General features: G+C 37.4%; 1 protein-coding gene across 4 annotated transcripts in view; it reads left to right on the forward strand.

Moving 5' to 3' along the window:
* LOC306879108 (FERM, ARHGEF and pleckstrin domain-containing protein 2-like) overlaps positions 1-19460 on the forward strand; it is a 63951-nt gene that overhangs the window by 21179 nt on the left and 23312 nt on the right. For all 4 annotated transcript variants that reach the window (XM_079431823.1, XM_079431820.1, XM_079431822.1 and 1 more), the window contains exons 3-13: positions 3060-3164; positions 5080-5122; positions 5213-5291; positions 5372-5469; positions 11228-11342; positions 12924-13071; positions 13260-13355; positions 14461-14624; positions 15740-15808; positions 15923-15980; positions 16102-16315. In XM_079431823.1, coding sequence (XP_079287949.1) covers positions 3060-3164; positions 5080-5122; positions 5213-5291; positions 5372-5469; positions 11228-11342; positions 12924-13071; positions 13260-13355; positions 14461-14624; positions 15740-15808; positions 15923-15980; positions 16102-16315 — 1189 coding nt within the window. The remainder of the gene's footprint in view (positions 1-3059; positions 3165-5079; positions 5123-5212; positions 5292-5371; positions 5470-11227; positions 11343-12923; positions 13072-13259; positions 13356-14460; positions 14625-15739; positions 15809-15922; positions 15981-16101; positions 16316-19460) is intronic.

Below are 19460 nucleotides of genomic sequence, written 5' to 3' on the forward strand. Positions count from 1 at the left end.
TCAAACGCATGATCACATAGATTCTGTTCACAGACAGACTAAATGAAAAAGCTTGCACGCTACTGTTGGTTTGGATTCAGCAGTTGCCAATATAGTCTGACAAGCTGGCTTGGTGAGTACCAGAAAGATTCCCCAGACTGTGAACATCTGCTGCTCAGTAATCCCAGCCTCTGTTGACCCATAAACCTGCCCAGCTGACACTACAACTGTAACAGGGAAACTCCTACATGCTGGATAGTGTCTATGTGCTTGGAGGGTTCAGCAGGCACTGCTCTCTGTATGGAAAATATGCTCCGGGTGGTATTTCCTTGTTGCAGTCAACACCACCGAGTTGATCCCAAGCTGAGTTTTGTTATGCTGTACTTCTAATGGGCTTTTAGTTTAGGGTGCTTGAGAAAGCTGTAGAAAAAAAACAACTTAATCCAATTAATACTGAAGTATGTGAACTGAGAGAGAACTTACTCCCAAGCATAAGACACACCTCACACGTGAGAACATCGAAGATGCATTGCTGACTTTTTTTTTTTTTTTTTTTTTTTTTTGCAGAAACCATGTCGTTTTCAACAATTTTTTGTTAAATAAAAAGTTCAAATGAACAGCAATTATTTGATATAGAAATATTTTATAACAATAGCCACATTTACATGGACTCTTTTTTGTTTCAGGCGGAATTAAATAATTCCTACTGATGAATCCGAACAGTGTTTACATGAATGCTAAATAAAGTAATAATTTTTGGCATTTTTATTCCAATTGAGGCAATTACATAGTGTGTTTTCATTTGGATTGGACTTTTTAAACCGATTGTAATTGGAATACAGCTTCATGTAAACACACCTATCGTAAATGTATTTACTGTCACCTTTGATCAACGATTAATGCATCTTGGCTAATAAAAGTAATAACTTTTTTCTTTCACAAAAACACTTTCAACATTTGAATAGTCGTATATCTGTTTTTGTGGGAAAACAGAAAAAGACCAGATTACATTTCAATAATCCGTTTTAGGGCTAGATGATTTTTTATTTTTTTTTTCAATTATTTGTGATCTTGAGCAATCCAATATTAATTCCGTGCAAAGGTAGAAGTAGTCATACTTTGCCAGAGATGATCTTAGGGAATTAAGTATATACAGCACAACCAGTGTAGCCTGATTTCCGAAATGAATGACCTTTATGGACCAGTTCTTTTAAAGAATAACTTAAAAAGGTGAATTACCGGTTTTGAAGTGTTCTGAAACACTGCCCTGTATAATTTACAGCATTAGAGGACAGAGAATTTATAAATGACATTATACCTGAAATATCCCCAAATGAAATAAAAAATGCATTCCCCATCTGAATCAAGTTGAGGGCTTATGAATCAGAATCAAATCGGGTCATCTGTATTGATAACCAGCCCTAATGTATTTCGTATCTGGATTAAAACAACAATGGCATCATAAATTTTGCGTCTTCACATCAAAATTACTATAAAAAAAAAAACATTTTACCCTTATAAATGAAAGGCAATTCTTCCAGTCCATTCACAGCTGCTCTATTGAGCATTATGATTTCTTTATGAATTTCTCTGAGTGGTCCGTCTCCTCCTCTTTGCACTGATTGTGTTGTACATATTGTTTGGGGTTTTGGCAGAGCCTAGAGGAAGCCATTTGGAAGGTGCTTACCTGCCCTGCTTGGCACGGAGAGTACATTCTTTACTTAAGAAACTGTATTAAAGGCAGAAAGAATCAGTCAAGTTTAGAATGTACCAAAGAATTGGAGGGTAACAATCTGGCCGGCCCAATTCAACTCAGGCTGTTTTTATGGTCTTTAAAAATATATTTCACATTACAAACAGCTGTATAATTTTCCCAGAAAGTCACAGACTCGAATGGCAAATCCTAAGCGCAGTGTGTTCTGGGTACATAGTAATTAGTCCTTCATTTTGTAATGACAAACCCCTGAGTCCGTTTTTTCAGGGAAAACCCTTTTCTCTTGTGTACTAAAATGTCCTCAGATGTTCTCCTAGCCTTTCACAGTTATGTGTTTACAACAGACAGTCCACCTGATCTCAGAGATTGACTGCGTTGTGTCTGGTTTTAGCCCGGCTGAATGCTGTGGAGAATTACTCCGATAGCCCACAGATATTTCCTGCTGACACCCATTAGCCTCAAATATCCAACGACTTCATAGCAGACACAGCTACTTTTCCACAGAAATATTTAAATATATTACCCCTCACAACCCCATAATCTTCAAAAAGAAAAAAAGAAATATGAAGAAATGCAAACCACATTATATAAAATGAACTACAACTTTGAACTTAAAATAGGTTAGACTTTCACTCAATTATTTGAATTGCAGTTATAATCAATATTAAAGGTATAGTTCACCCAAAATAAAAATCCTGTCATCATTTACTCACCCTTAAGCTGTTTCAACCCTGTATAAGTTTATTTCTTCTGTTGAACACAAAATCTATTTTGAAAGAGAAAAAACTTGATGCCCCATTGGCTTTCATTAGTATTTTTAAGTGGGGACCATCAAATGTTTGGTTACTCGTATTCTTCAAAATATATTTTTGTGTTCAACTGAAAAAAGAAACTCATACAGGTTTGGAATAACCTGAGGGTGAGTAAATGATTTTATCTGTCCCTTTAAGAATCGCATATTAAGACTTTTTTTTTTTTTTGCAGTTGATGTATCTTTTCTGAAATGTACTACCAATGCATACAATTCTGACATTCATCACAACAATAATAATCAATATTGCATTACTATAATATTCTAATTATGTTGGATTGGTTCCAAAAAAATAAAAAATAAAAATTAAAATCAGTGTGAATGAAATTGCAGAGAAGTATTAATTAATTTATTTTTTAAAGATAATATAATATTTAGAATATTACTCTTCATGTCACCTTGGTCTCGTGCAGTATGTAGCATTAAAGAGAAAAGGACAGTTAAATCAGTAATTGTAATTATTTGTTAATCCGCAAATAATTTGTCAAAGTAATATTAATATTTTTTCTAAATAATTGTCTTAATTGAATGTCTTGTTTTTCTTCTCTCTTGTAGTCAAAAGCGGATGGGCAGACTCTTTTCTCTGAAGTGTTCAGACGGATCAATCTCATTGAGAGCGATTATTTTGGTCTGGAGTTTCAGAACCTGCAGATGAACTGGGTAAGTGTCCACTTGACAAACAGTCCCCCTGCTCACACAAAGACGGGATTGTGAACTCTGAAAACCCAGCTAAGCTCTTAAAAGATGAGGAGGTGCATTGTATTGTTTGTGCTGCTTCTCTCTGGGCCTCAGAGGTTTGCTGTTCCCTTTAAACAGGCCTGATACGGGCACACAAACTTAAAGAACACACTATATTTTAGAACATACTTCCAAATGTACGTATTTAAAAGGATACATTTATGCAGAATTACTATAGTAATTTAGGATACACACAAATGAGAGACTTTACAGTTGATTAAAGACAAGATTTGATGTATTGAAAGGATTATGTGATCCAGGCAGGAAGTAGAAGCAAAACGTTTCTTAAAGGTGAAGTATGCCATTTTTTTCAATCTTAAAATACTTACCCTTGCTTAATAGTCAGAGAAAATATGTAATCCATCAGTAAATTGATTGCAACACTGACTCTCACTGAATATTGCGAGTTAGAAATGGAACTCTCCTTTTGTTTGACCAATGAAAGGAATGTTCAGGAAACCTGTGTGAAAACTTTTTATTTGTTGTCACAGGGACAGAGATTATACCATGCACCTTTAAATCAGTTACATAGTCAATATAATCTTAATTCTGCTAAATTATGTGCTTTACAAGGCATCTATGAGCTATTTTAATAAGCTAGACCTTTTTTTTTAAATAATAAATAGGCTTAAAGGGATAGTTAAAAAATAAAAAATTGTCTTTTTGTTGTTCCAAACCTGTATTTCTTTCTTGTGGTTTTTGGAAATGGAAACCAAACATTTTCGGTTCCCATTGACTTCTATTGTGTTGACAAAAATACAATGGAAATCAAAGAAAAACTGAAATAGTTTGGTTACCAACATTCTTCAAAATATCATCTTTTGTGTCCAGCAGAAGAAAGAAAGAAAGAAAGGTTTGGAATGACATGAAGGTGAGTAAACGATGACATTTTCATTTTTGGATGGATTATCCCTATCCCTTCAAAAGTGTTTTGTAATGTTCTTGTTACAGCCTTGTTGTTGTTATTGTTGTTTGGTTTGCTTTTTGTTTTGGATTTGAGTTTTGGTTTGGCTTTTGTTTTAATATTGAATTAGTTCATTGCGTAGAACTGTTTATTGTAATTTTTTTTCAAATTGCTATGGAGAAAAAACTGGGGGAAATATTGGGGCTACTGACAAAGGGCTGTTGCGCTGTATAAACCCACTAGCATAGCATTTTAATTATCACCATAATGCACCTTTTCTAACCTCGGTGTCTTTATTTGGCAAAATGAAAAAATAAAAATGATTTTTATTTTTTTTGTAATTTTGAGATGAATACTGGAGACTGTCTGTTGGCCATCTGTTTTTGAGTGTACCAAGCCAGCTTTTTTGGAGAGAGTTGAATCAGGTGTGGAATGTGTGTGTATGGGGTTGTTGTGATGATTCCGTAAAAGATGAGAGGTCAGCGGAGTAGAAGGAACTGGAGGTGGAGTGAGAAAAGGTACATTCTTGCCACAATCAGCTCCAGATGTGCTTGGAGGAGCAGGGCGTCTACAAACTCTGCAGACACACACAATTAAAACAGATCATCACATCTATGCAAGACCCCAAAACAGGCAAGCACAGAGGTTTGAATTAAAAATGTGCATATCCCGGAGCATTTGAATAATAGCTGATAATAGCTTTCCAAAAATTCCTGAAATATGTTTTTGGTGTGGTCAGCATCTCAAGATCTCATCTGTGGTCTCTGTGACCAAGATTTTCTTCAGTTTTAGTGCTTTCTTGAAAGGCCAGAAACAGATGTAGTTTGAAAGAGTGAGAGATTATTTGTATTATGAATTGCTTTTAATGACTTTATAAGGTGATTAAAAGCTGAAATGCCAGTCTTATTACTCTGGACTGTTTTGTTTCAACAGGTTTGGCTGGAGCCCACCAAGTTCATAGTGAAACAAGTGAGACGTAAGTACACTTAATGTTTTGTGTTGTGTTTAGAGCTCAGAGGATATTGGGGTCTTTTGAAACTTGTGTGTTTATACTTACTATTCACAGGGCCGATGAACACACTCTTTCGGCTGTCAGTGAAGTTCTTTCCTCCAGATCCTGGTCAACTTCAGGAGGAGTTTACTAGGTAGGATGTTCAGAATCATCATCCATGTTTTATATACTGACAACCTGAACGATGCTTGTAACTATGTACTTCTTCTCCAGGTACTTGTTTTCTCTGCAAATCAAGAGGGATCTAATAGAGGGCCGACTGAACTGTACGGAAAACACTGCTGCCCTGCTGGCCTCTCATTTGGTGCAATGTATGTATAACACGAGTCAGTTAGTGTACCTGAAGTCCTGATTCCTGTCCGCCATAATGTTTTAAATCTATTAGTTACACTGATTCTGTTGCGTCTCTGCTTTTGTAATTTTTTTGATCATTGACATGATTATTTTTCCTGCCTGTATTAATCTATTCAAAAATACATTAAAGAGGTCATGAATTGCCTTTTTATTATTTTTTTTTTTGTACGGTTCTCTGAGATCCACTTATAATGGATTGTAGACTCGGAAGTAAATGCCCACTGCTATGATTGGCTAACAGTCGTGCATGTTTGACAGCCTACGTCCTTCACAGATGGACGTTGCTTTAATTTAGGTTAAAGCGATCTGAAATAACAGACAAAGCAGTAGTGACCACATAACATAAACAGTTACTCACAGTTGTGTATTGCAACATTATTGTCAGATCGAATGTAGTAGACACAGCATCGTCTTTTAGTTTCAATCTTTCTGAAAATCTTGCGTCGAATTGTACGTTGTTTGTATGAGAATGAGAATGAGCTTTATTGGCCAAGTATGTTTACACATACAAGGAATTTGTTGTAGTGACAGAAGCTCCACAGTGTAACAAAGACAGCAACAGAACAGCACACAGATAATAAAAACAAAATAACAACAAATAGCCAATAACCAATGTACAAAGCAGCAGAAAAAAAACATAATATATAATATAGAAAACTATGTATGTACAGGTCAAGTATGTGCAAATTAGAAATGAGAAAATAAAATAAGTGAGTGTGGTGAATGGATAATGTATTATAGTTGTGTGTTCCACGTTTATTGTTGAGTGTTCATGAGATGGATTGCCTGAGGGAAGAAACTGTTCCTGTGTCTGGTCGTTCTGGTGCTCAGAGCTCTGCAACGTCGACCAGACGGTAACAGTTCAAAGAGGGAGTGTGCTGGATGTGAGGGGTCCAGAGTGATTTTACCAGCCCTTTTGCTCATTCTGAATAAGTACAGCTCTTGGAGAGTGGGGAGGGTTGTACCAATGATTCGCTCAGCAGTCCGGACTATCCTTCGTAGTCTTCTGAGGTCAGATTTGGTAGCTGAGCTAAACCAGACAGTTATTGAAGTGCAGAGGATGGATTCAATGATGCCGGAGTAGAACTGTTTCAGCAAGTCCTGTGGCAGATTGAACTTCCTCAGCTGGCGAAGAAAGTACAACCTCTGCTGGGCCTTCCTGACAATGGAGTCAATGTGAATATCCCACTTCAGGTCCTGAGAGATGGTGGTGCCCAGGAATCTGAATGACTCCACTGCAGTCACAGTGCTGTTCATGATGGTGAGTGGGGTGAGAGCAGGGGGGTTTCTCCTGAAGTCCATGATCATCTCCACAGTTTAGAGCGTATTAAGCTCCAGGTTGTTAAGACTGCACCAGACAGCCAGCTCCTTAACCTCCTGTCTGTAAGCAGACTCGTCACCGTCCTGGATGAGGCCGATCAGTGTGGTGTCGTCTGCAAACTTCAGGAGCTTGACAGAGGGGTCTTTAGATGTGCAGTCGTTGGTGTAGAGGGAGAAGAGCAGTGGGGAGAGAACGCAGCCCTGAGGAGCTCCAGTGCTGATGGTATGAGTGCCGGATGTGAATTTACCAAGCTTTACTAACTGCTGTCTGTCTGTCAGGAAGCTGTTGATCCACTGGCAGACGGAGGTGGGGACGGAGAGCTGGGTTAGTTTATTTTGAAGGGTTTCCGTGATGGTGTTAAAAGCAGAGCTGAAGTCCACAAACAGGATCCTCACATAAGTCCCTGGTCTGTTCAGATGCTGCAGGATGAAGTGCAGTCCCATGTTGACTGCATCATCCACAGACCTGTTTGCTCTGTAGGCAAACTGCAGGGGGTCCAGTAAGGGTCCAGTGATGTCCTTCAGATAAGCCAAAACCAGTCTTTCAAATGATTTCATGGCTACAGACGTTAGGGCCACAGGTCTGTAGTCATTAAGTCCAGTAATTTTGGGTTTCTTTGGGACGGGGATGACGGTGGAGCGTTTGAAGCATGAGGGGACTTCACACAGCTCCAGTGATCTGTTGAAGATCTGTGTGAAGATGGGGGCCAGCTGATCAGCACAGATTTTTAGGCAGGCTGGTGACACACCGTCTGGACCTGGTGCTTTCCTCCTTTTGTTTTTCCTGAAGACCTGGCACACATCATCTTCGCTGATTTGAATTGTAGATGTGGGGAAGAGAGGGGTTGCTGGGGGTGTTAATGGTTGTGTGAAGAGGTGTTCAGGACGGGTGTGGGGTGATCTTTCAAAACGACAAAAGAACTCGTTTAAGTCGTCTGCCAGTTGTCTGCCATTCGTTGTAAACGAATCCGCGGTAAAATGAACAAAGGACCAAGTTCTTACTGACGTGTTCTGAAACTTCATTAAAAAAAAAGTTCATCCACTCTTTCCTAACATTGAGATCAGAAGGAAGACGATGCAAAGATTGTGTTTTTCAACAGATTGGCACTGCACAGGATCTTGTTGTCTTCGGAGCGATCTTTATAGTTTGGTTTCTGCATAGACCTGTGTTTGCCTCTCTCTTTATTTGCACTACATGTGCGAATCGGTGAGCGGGGCTAAACAGGCAGTGATGTAGAAGCAGGTGTTGATAATCTTCTGCGGAGGCGATGATTAGCCACACTATTACGTCATAGTTTTTGCAGATTGGCTTCGATATTTGTTTTTAAAGCTGCAGTCCATAAGTTTTGCCTCTGTCACATCTCTGTTTGAAAACCTGCCATTGCAGTTATTTGTGCAATTATCTTCATTGCATGGGTTGTACATCAGCACGGCTCTAGCGCAGATGAATCTTTTGTTTAGAGGAGTATGTGTGGCTGTCAGTCACTGCACCGGCATGGATGCTGTACTTAGGAATCACAGATTCTAGACTACGTCTTAGAATATATGATCCAAATAAGAATTTTCACTGGATATTGTCATCTGAACAAGTAACAAGTCTGACATTTTTGTTCTGACCAGCTGAGGAAAAAAAACATTACAATAAATTGCATTACCAATGGTGATTTAAATCTAACGATCGGTTAGCTCAAATCTCATCAAACCATGCAAATTATTATTGTTATACTTTGTTCTCAAATTGTTAATGTTAACAGCATCAGCGTTGCGTAACTGTGTATATAGGATTAGCGTGTAGATTTTAATTTCTGTACAATCTAATCCAGAGGTGGGCAAACTACAGCCCACCGGGAGTTTTCATCGGGCCCGTGAAGCAGTTGGTCCTAAATGGCTAATTTGATGCAATGTCAGTAAAATCCACTATAGCCTATAGTGCGGTATATAACCCCTGATTTACTCCATCGTGGGACTCATGCCGCTCCGACGTGGCCACCGGAGTTGATCATGGCCACTTTCGTCAATGTTTGTTTACACTAGCCGCGATGCGGCACGTTTCTAAAGTGTCCCAAAAGCGAGACTCTGCACCGTTTCGCTAAAGTTAGGCACCTAGTCTGTTTTTAACGGACGCCATGTCCAAGCCGCACAGCTCAAATACAAAATAAAAAATCTAAATATACACCCTGTGTAAAACTGGCACAATTGTAAATTGTTACTTTAAAAATGTTCATTTGTTTTAAAAAATGCCTTGTATTGGTAGCCTACTGTTTTAAAATTGCTTAAAATGCTCTGTAGACTTTCCAAGAGGAGAACATATGACAGCTTATCCTCCTGTTCACAGGCACTGTAATTTCATGGGGAAAACATTGGAAATAATTTGTTGTTTTATTTAGCAAAGAATTTACGTTTTTTTATCTTCTGAAATGTGCTGCAATTTCCAAGGCGACTTGCTTATAGCAATCAGGTCAAGTGCAAAGCGACAGACATTTGGATTGGTGACGATTGAGAAAGGCAAGTGTGTTTGTATTGCGCTTTTTCCAACAACCACACCACTAGTTTCAGTTTCGCTTTAAATATTTAGGCTGGGCGATTATAATAAATGTTTATAGTGAATGCCACTATAATTTGTGTTTGTTCTTTACTTTATATTTTTCATAATTTTTCTGTTCTGAACACTGCTAAACTTACAGGATTTTTTGTGGAGTGAGGGGAATATAAATACGTTTCTAATGTTTGTGAACGTTTGGTTTATTTTACATTATCTCTGAATGAAATTATAAAATGTGTCTTATACGTCAATCGACCTGTACACCAATGCAACTTATCTGTGTGTCATAAACGGCTCATAAAAAATAGGCAGAGATGGTAAAAGAATAGAACTGTCATCTGTGTGTACAAGTATGCATATAGTAGAGTAGCGAGTGTCAATTTAATAAAACAAAATTGTCATACACCCATTATGCGGCCCTTCAGTTGGTGTGGAAAATTTGATGTGGTCCGAGTCAAACAGCTGACTCACCCACCACTCTAATCTCTAATTGTCATACCATTTGAATTTCATATTACGAAATGTTTTTACCTAAAAAGCAAATTAGTTTTCCTTCAAACTGGTTCTCCTTTAAAATACAATTATTGTGTAATACCTGGCTATCTGTAATCAGATGCACATTTAAAGCTGGAATATAATTTAATTGCAGTCACGTGTTTCATAAACGTATAGTCCTTTCTGGATTACAATCCAACATCAAAATAAATTTAATTATTCCAGCTGCTGTGGGAAAAGGCTATAAATGATCCGCCACCTGCAGCATCCTCACATGTGATATAGCCTACTAGCCAGGACAACTTCTTTATTTACAGATGTGACGTTTTGATGGTGCGGCATGCTCGAATTTCCTGCGAATTCCTACCAGTGCCACTCAAATTAGAAAACATTATGATAAGCTAACCGTTGTGAATCGGGCTAAGGTAAGGTGATAGTTTTGAACACTGGCTGGTTGTGCACTTGCTCAAATATTGATTTCGGATTTGAGATTAGATTAATGAGTTCTGAAACTTACAGAATGTTTTTAAAGTACAAATGTCAAAAGATCAAAGGAATTTTAATTGCTCTATTCATGACCCCATTAAAAATGGAATTCATACAGTCAGTAGCTTGAATATGTATGTTTTATGATATAAAAATATCACCAGTAAGTCTCTTGAAATATCAGATAATTTGACATTTTTATAGGTTATTTCAGGCAGTAAAATATCTTATGGTGCAGCCCCCCAAAATAACATTTATACTACAATTTAAAGTGTTTTTGAAGGAAGTTTCTTATGCTCACTTAGGCTACATTATTTGATAAATTGCACAAATATTTCACTATATTACAGTTAAAGTAACTGTTTTCCATTTTATTATTTTTGTTATTTACTTTATTTCTGTAATGGCAAAGTTGAGTTTTCATCAGCCATTGCTCCAGTCCGGTGTCATGATCCTTTGGTGCTTAAAGGGACAGTTCAGCCAAAAATTACAATTTGGGGATTTACTCACCCTGGTGTTGTTCCAATGCTGTATTTTGTACTATATGCTGTACTTTCTTTTTTCAGACCATAAAAGTGGTTGTTTAAAAATGTCCTTTTCGTCCATATAATGAGATGGTCAGAATGGTCACATGCCATTTATTCTGTAACAAAAATTGCATTTTACTTAAAACATACTTTAAAACTTTTCTTGAATTTGTTACTTTTTGTACCACAGTAAACCTTTACAATTTAAAATGGTATAAAAGTTTTTTAATACCATATGACACCAGCATAAACAGTACGTTTCTAAGAACTTTTTTTTCCTTTTTCTTTTTCTTGGACACTCTTATTTGTCTTTTGACCCTTTACTTTTCTCTTTTCCCCACACAGCTGAGATTGGTGACTACGATGACATAGCAGACAGGGAGTTTCTGAAGATGAATAAATTGCTGCTATATCAGGAACGTGTGCAAGAAAAGATCATGGAGCTCCACCGCAGACACATGTAATACATTTATTGTTTTGGCCTGATGGTCTAGGCTTCTGCATTGTTCTCTTTACTTTATCTCAGTCTGTCAAGCTTTACATTTGTAAATTTCACTGTGCTGACCACCGGGAATCAGTACGGGGAATTTATGGCACAAAAGTAGGTTTATCTTTTTCATGTCCAGTTTAGTTGGAAGCGTTTCCATGGTATGAGAGGCCTTTTTTTTCCCAAGCTGAACATCTAACTGAACTTTAAATACAGACTCCCCTGGTAATCTTGAATGACAGTCTGTTTCCATTTGGTGAGAAGAGATCTGATAGTGTGTAAGTGATTGATTGTTGTGTGGTAATTTATGGGATTTAGAGGCAGTTAAAGGTGGACTGCAGTTTCTCTCTCTGCTTGAACTTTGGAAAGATGTTGTTTTAAGAGCTTGCGGACACTATTAGACATGACAATATGGGACAGATGATCCTTCAAGCTCTGAATGGATCATCCTTCCAGATAAATAAATAATGATGTAAAGTTAAATGTTTTAGCAACATCTTCATCATTAGTGATGCATTTGTTGCTCATGCTATTCCCTTATTAAAAGTTAGACGTAACTTGTTCCACACCGTTTGTGGTACAGACATGAATAATACTTAACGTGTTATGGCATTGGAAAGCAATGAGTTTTAGAATAGATTTTTTTACCTGAAAAAAAAACTAAAGGAGCTTAAAATAATAATTTACATTGAACAAGGTATCTCTGCCATGTCTATGAGTACGAATATCACGGGAGTCATAAAATGTTCAAAATAATGCTTTATGATACCAGTGTTGTCAGTTTTTTGTAAAATCTCAAGCGTGTCAGCCCTGTGTTTTTGACTCTTTGTAATGGTGCAGTTCCGGTGCATTTAATCTGAGGCTTTGGCTGTGAGAGAAGTATTGCAGGTCGGCTGTGTCAGCGGCTATGTGAGGCTGTGATTGTAATCCAGTGGCTCAAGGCTTTTTATTAGCCATACGGCCACAAGGGAAGGGGAGGGGCTTAAGCAGATTGAACAGCTTAAAGGATGAGCAAAATTAGAGTGCACTGATGATCTGGCACTGCTCTAACATTTGCCCACGATTAGCCAGAACGCTGCTCAAAATTACTGGAATATGTTTGCCCAGCCCCCACAGTTTACTTAGAAACTACTTGAAATTATTAGAACCTTTATCCTACATAAAGTGTTGTATGTATAAACACTGAAACAAGTATCTTTCTGCAAAGCTGATTTGAAACCGTATGTATTGTGAGAACTTGAACTGAACTGAATAGAATATATATAATATATAATATATATCAACCCTTTGATATATAATATAATGGTTTGGAGAATGGATAAATGCATGGTAAACATCTTTTAATGACTTTATTATGAAGTGAGTACAGAAGATGTTTGTCTTTTAAATTGTGGGTTCATGTAAACGTTGAAAACCTCTGCTATAAAATGTTATTCTAAGCTACAAAATATGCTTTACCACTTTGCATTTTCCTTTGAATTCTTTTTGCTGTGGTACTGTGTTTCATTTGTTAAATATTTTCTACGCTATTTGTCTTTGCTTCCTTGCCTGTAGTGGGCAAACCCCAGCAGAATCAGATTTCCAGGTTCTGGAGATCGCTCGTAAACTGGAGATGTATGGGGTTCGCTTTCATCCCGCCGCTGACCGAGAAGGCACCAAGATCAACCTGGCTGTTGCACACATGGGCCTGCAGGTCTTTCAGGTACATGCACAACTTTGTCTTGCTGAATATAATTGATTTTCATAGTTCTCTATTTTAGTCAAATAAATTATTAGTGCATTTTAATGCATTATTATTGCAGTACATTCATATAAAATTCAGCTGACATGTCACAAATGTATATGTATGCATGTATGTATTTGTTTTTTATTTTTTTATTTTTTTCCCAGGGCCACACCAAAATTAACACCTTCAACTGGTCTAAAATTCGGAAGCTGAGCTTCAAGAGGAAACGATTTTTAATTAAATTGCACCCAGAAGTTCATGTGGGTATCAAATTTACATTATTATTATATGTACATTTACAAACATGTAGACACACTGCCTCAATTCAAAGGGGATATAATGTAGTCTAATATGACAACAAAGACTGTTAATACATACCTCCAACAAAATAGACAATTTTGGAGAATACAATGCTGTGAAATCAGTCTTTGGACTCCTGGGACATACAGATTGAAGTGTAGAAGTAAAATGTACAAGCTCAGTGTTACGCCCGGTCTAGGGGTAAAGGACGCAACATGAAATGAGAGAGTGGAAGCGGGGAATCTTTTTAATGAAACCAAAAAAAAATACAATAGTCAAATAAATAAATGGGGAAATTTTCTTCGGGAGTTGACCTGGCCAAAATAACAAACAAAAATTATTTAAGACCTCTTTCCTAAAACCTAAAAGATCAAAAAGGTTTACAATAAACAATAATGGCGTCAAACTCCTTACATTCCCAAGCCCTCAAGGTTTACAATGATATACAACTATTTACAAGCTCAAGCAAACAGTGTTAAAAGGGAAATCCAAATCCGTGTCAGTAACAGTCAATGGGGTCAAAATACCAAACAGTTTCCTACTTACAATCTGTAATTATTTTCAGAGAACAAACAATGATCACTCTTAACAGTCAAAATTTATCTAATCTCTCTCTCTCTCTCACACTCACACACACACACACACACAGCCACCAAAACCAACAATTCTCTCCTCACAACAACACAATGTGAACTCTCAAAGGAAGCTTTTAAGGTGGTCCTGGAATCGAATGCACCAATCAAGATGAGCCAGTGATTAGCCTGCAGGAGCCAATCAGCACCATACCTGGACACAAACACTTTCATAACAAAAAAGAGAAAGAAACGAGAGAATACAAAACAAAGGGTTGTAACTCTCAGGAGCTTGGTTGGATGGGGCCATCCGTCTCTTACCCCGTGTAAACGTTTTAAATGTATTCAGAGTGACGTTTGTTATTCTGTCGGGATCAATTACATGGAGTGCTAAGAATCAAAACCATATGCTTCCTCTTGTTGCCTTTCATCTGAGATGGAAGTTCTTAAGTTCAATCTTTTCTCAGTGACTGATCAACCTTTCGTTTCACAGGGTCCTCATCAAGATACGCTGGAATTTCTAATGGGCAGTCGAGATCAGTGTAAGATCTTCTGGAAGAACTGTGTGGAGCATCACTCGTTTTTCCGTCTGTTAGATCAGCCTCAGCCCAAATCCAAAGCCATCTTCTTCAGCAGAGGATCCTCCTTCAGATACAGGTGCGCACACGTGTGATTATATTGATGTGCACGATATACTATTTAATGTGATGTACCAGAAGAAATGTTCAAATATTTTGTTCTGTTGTGGTTATGGTAGTGTTTCCTGTTCTGCTTCTTAGTATTTCTAAGAACTGTCCTTCTCTTTCTAGACTGTCCTTGTGAGTTCCAAGCAAAAACAAACATACAGCACAACCACTATGACAGACTTACTAGTTAAATTAGTCAGATAAAACCTTCATTGAATGAACTGACTAAATTTTCTCATAACTTTCAGTACTGTTTGTCACAAAATGAGGTTTTTGGTACCAAAGGTTCACAATTACTATCAGTAAATTTTAACATTAGGTGAATACATAAGTAACCATAAAGTGTTTCGTTTCTTTAGTACTCCGTAAACGTTATCCAAAATGTTTTTTTTTTTTTAAGATTAAAAATTATATTTTTCAAAATATATATATTTGCAATGCACTGTACATTACTTTTCAAATATAAAATGTTGTATTTGTTTGGAAGGTTTTTTTTTTTTTTTTTTTTTTGTGGTTCTATTATATTTAGGTTTTTTTTCATGTATTATGAGGTACACTACCAATAAAAAAGTTGGGGTCAGACTCAGTAAGAGTTATTTTTTTATTTATTAATACTTATTTTTAGCATCGATGCATTAAATTGATAAAAAGTAAAGAAATGTATAATGCTACTATACATTAATATTACAAATAAATGCTTTTTTTACTATCTATTAATCAAAGAATCCTGGCAAAAAATGTATCAAGGTTTCCACAAATATACTGTATTACGAGCACAACTGGTTTCAACATTGATAATAATAAGAAATTTTCACAGGACTATTTAATATTTTAATTTAATATTATATTCAAATAGAAAAGTTTTTTTAAATTGTAATAATATTCCACGGTACAGTTTTACTGTATTTTTGATCATATAAATTCAGACTTAGAAATATGAGGTTTCTTAAAAAAAAATTTAAACCACACCAACCCCATATTCTTGAACAGTAGTGTATATCACAGATTTTTTTTTTTAAAGAATATTGTGATTACAAATTGTTGCTTTTACTTGGTTTGTTAAAAAGCATTGTGTATATGTGACAGTGGGAGGACGCAGAAGCAGCTTGTTGAGTATGTGAGGGACAGCGGGTTGAGAAGAACTCCTTACCAGAGGTAAATATTTCTTTCAAAGTCTCACCTGAAAGCAGTCTTATACTGGACCATCCTTTGGTAACCCCTTTGTTGTGGTGCCTGTTTGTCTTTGCACTGATAATGCTGTTTTTACAGGAGGAACAGTAAGATTCGCATGTCGACACGTTCCTTGGCTTCTGATGTGCCAAAACAGGTCAGTAGAGTCTTTGATCAGGGAGACAGCCAATCTCTCGACAGCCAATACCAACATGAAGAACAATAACAACTGACTTTCTGTTTTCATCCACTCTCTTTACCTTACTCATCCGTTTCAGAATCTGTGTTTTAACGACAGTCTAAGGTCTCCAGTACCTCCTTCCTCTGTCACCGCCTCCTTCCACTCCCTCCATGCCCCCAGTTCACCCATGCGGATGGAGACCCCAAATCAGCCCGTGCATCTTCAGCAGACGCAGCAATCCGCCAGAGCCCCCAGCCCAATGCAGCAGGACTTCATCAAGACCAACTCCCAATCCACCTACGCCTTCCCAGGTGCCACTCATATCCAGGCAGCAGGAGACTGCGGCCCCTCGTTTGTGTGTGTAGAGAGTAGTTCCCCTAGTGTATGGCCCTCCCAAAATGGCAATGAGGATAGCAAGCGAGTAGGGGTGAGTGGCGTAAGCAGTGTGGCGAAAACGGGCTTCCTCACACCTGAAGCGTTTGAGGCAGAGTTAATGCGCGTTCGACAAATGTCGTACCAGATCCCGATGTCCTGCACGCAGCTGCATGTTAGTGAAGAGTACATAGATGACGATCCGGCTGAAATTTCATTTTACGCTGGCGGTGCGGAGGCCTACTGTTACGAGTTTGACGAAGAGAGCCCTGAGAGGTTTGAATATGGCGATAGAGTCTCCGTTCAGCCCCCTACGTACGCTCTCGGCCTCGAGGACCTCAACGGCAATGCTAACGCGTATTCTGAAAGTGCTTTCGGTCGATCTGAGACCAGTTCTCTGGTCAACAACCGCTCTGAGTGTAGCTCGCTGGATAACCTTCCACTAGGTTCTGTTGGCGACTCGTTTTCGCTTGGTTTCGGAGGTCCCGACTCATCATCCTCCCTGCGTCTGCCTGGTTCTGAGAACCTATCTGAGGCCAGCTCGATGGTTAACTTCCCTGCGTATTCGGTGCGTTCAGAAGACAGTTCTGCTATGCAGTTCAACGATCTGGTGGAGCAGCTGGAGCAGCTCAGCTATCCACCCACAGCCACAGAGGGCTCGGCTGATGGCAGCTCCGATTCCGACTGGGGGTCGGATGGAGGTCTGCCTCCAGATCAGAACCTCTTCTTTAGCAATCCACTAGTGAGTGGGGCAGATTTAGACAGCTTCTTGCTGGAATGCCAAAATCTCAGGGCTCTAGGCATTGGGGAGCCCCCACCAGGCCCCACCCATCTTAAAATGTAGCTTGACCCCATTAAACGGCAGCAGTTATCATTGGTTTTTAATGCAGAACATGAACAAGCACTTAATTGTTCGCCTTATCCTGATAAAATTAGTACTTATAGTTTTGCACCTCCTGTTAGCGCTTTAATCTACCACTTTTTTCTTACGTGCCCTTTCCAGTGTACTTCCTCTATCTCTCTCTTTGGTGTTAATTGATTCTCAATTTTTTATTGTTTTTGAATAATATGCTGTGAGTTCTTGTAGGACAGTAAGATTCATTAGCATTTTTCAGATTATATATAGTTCAATCACTTATTATCCGTTTACATTTTATTTTAGTAGTCTGGATGGCTGCAAACTAAAGTTGCGCTGTGACCTTTCAAGAAGAAAATTAAATGGCTGTATCACCTAGAATTGATATCCTTATCACTTTAAGCTTATATAGAAGTATATATTTATAAAGAAAAGAAAATAAACAAAAGATTGTCTATATTAGGGCTGCATGGCATGCAGGAGAAATGTGATAATGGCTGCATGCATTACATATAAGATTATGGCACAAATATCATTATTTGTTTTACTAGATTTAAATCCAGGAAATTATTAAACATCCAGTATGCTTGGCTCTTGTTCTTCCTGGGTAAAGAAAACATCCCTTATCGAATAATACTTATACAAGACTTGTCGAAGTGAATAGCAAGTATTTTACTGAAGTATCATGCTGTAAAAATAAAATAAAATCTTACCCTGCATTTAAAATCAATCAAATAGAAATCTAAACAAAGGGTAAGTTTAATTGACAATATTAACTTGTCAAGTTTTGATTTGATAAGCTTACCACAATATGTTAATTCATTCGTTAATTCATACGTTAAGTCATTCTTTTTCCTATAAATGTTTTGACCTCATGGAGTCCTAAAGTGAGTTCATCATTGATTTTCATAGCAAATATTCATTTAACAGCTGAACTGAATTGTCTGAAGAGGAAATCTCATTTAATGAAAATGAATAAGGAGAAAATATACATTAAAAAGATAAGCTTAACATGCATGTATGAAGGTACTTTTGTATCAGGAGTCTATTTCAGTAATGAACCACTCTACTCAGGGCTGTGATTTAATTAGCAGTGGACCTGACAGCCATTGCTGCTAAGAGCAAATTTGAGCCTAAGTGTTTTTACTTTAACACTTAGGTGTGTTTATTTTTTGTTACTTTAGAGTTAGTCGCTCCACTCTGCCCCCTGCTGTTTACTTTTCAGACATGCATTGCATCTCAGCTATTCTGATTGGGCTACATGGCTGTATTTACACTGACAGCCACAGGCACAGATTGGTGATTGTTGCATGCATGTATAACACAAACACTTTTTTTGGCATCGAATTTGAGCCATTTGCGAATTTTACTTTCAAATTTGCACTTTGTCTTTTTTATCTTGTCTTAAAAAGTTTGGATCTGTGCATGTTGCTTTGCAGTGTAGTTCTATGATTTATTAAATTTTTTATAAAATTGTAGCCATTAACCCATGGCCTGCACATAAATAAACACTAAACAGAGACACTAAAGTTCAAAAGATTGGGGTCAGTAAGATTTATTTGAATGCTTTTGATAGAAGTCTATTAGGCTGAATTTATTTGACCAAAGATGCAGTAAAATTGTGGCATTATTATTATGTAAAATAATTAATTCTTTTTTAATATATATTATGGTGTGTGTAAAAAGTTAAAGAGAAAAGAAACATAAGAAACATTTCTTATTGTCAATGTTTCGAACAGTTGTGCTACTTGCGTAATGCAGTTTAGTCAGGATTATTTCATGAACAAAGCTGAAAAGAACAGCATTTGAAATAGAAGTCTTTTGTAACATGCATGTCTTTACTGTCACTTTTCATCAAGTTAATGTGTCTTTGTTAAATAAAGGTATTAATTTCTTTAAAAAAAAAATCTCACCGACCCCAAAATTTTGAAAAGTAGCGTAGCTTTTTACTTTCCATCAAAGAATGTAAGTGGTTGAGTATTGTAATGTGCTGTCAATACCACTGCTAAGAAAGTGAATGTAATATAGAGCTTGAATCATTGTATGCATGTAGGAGCATGTGGATTTATAGAAACCGGAGTGACAGTCATCTGTCCCCAATAACAATTATGGTTCGATAAAGTAAAAAGTTTCTATCATTAACAGTATGTCCAGATTTGGCACATTTCTATGAATGTAGTGAACATTTCTTTAAGTTTAGGAACTATTTGCTTGTGCCTTGTATTTGA

The sequence above is a fragment of the Barbus barbus genome (assembly GCF_936440315.1).
Source record: "Barbus barbus genome assembly, chromosome: 13".
Taxonomy (NCBI): domain Eukaryota; kingdom Metazoa; phylum Chordata; class Actinopteri; order Cypriniformes; family Cyprinidae; genus Barbus; species Barbus barbus.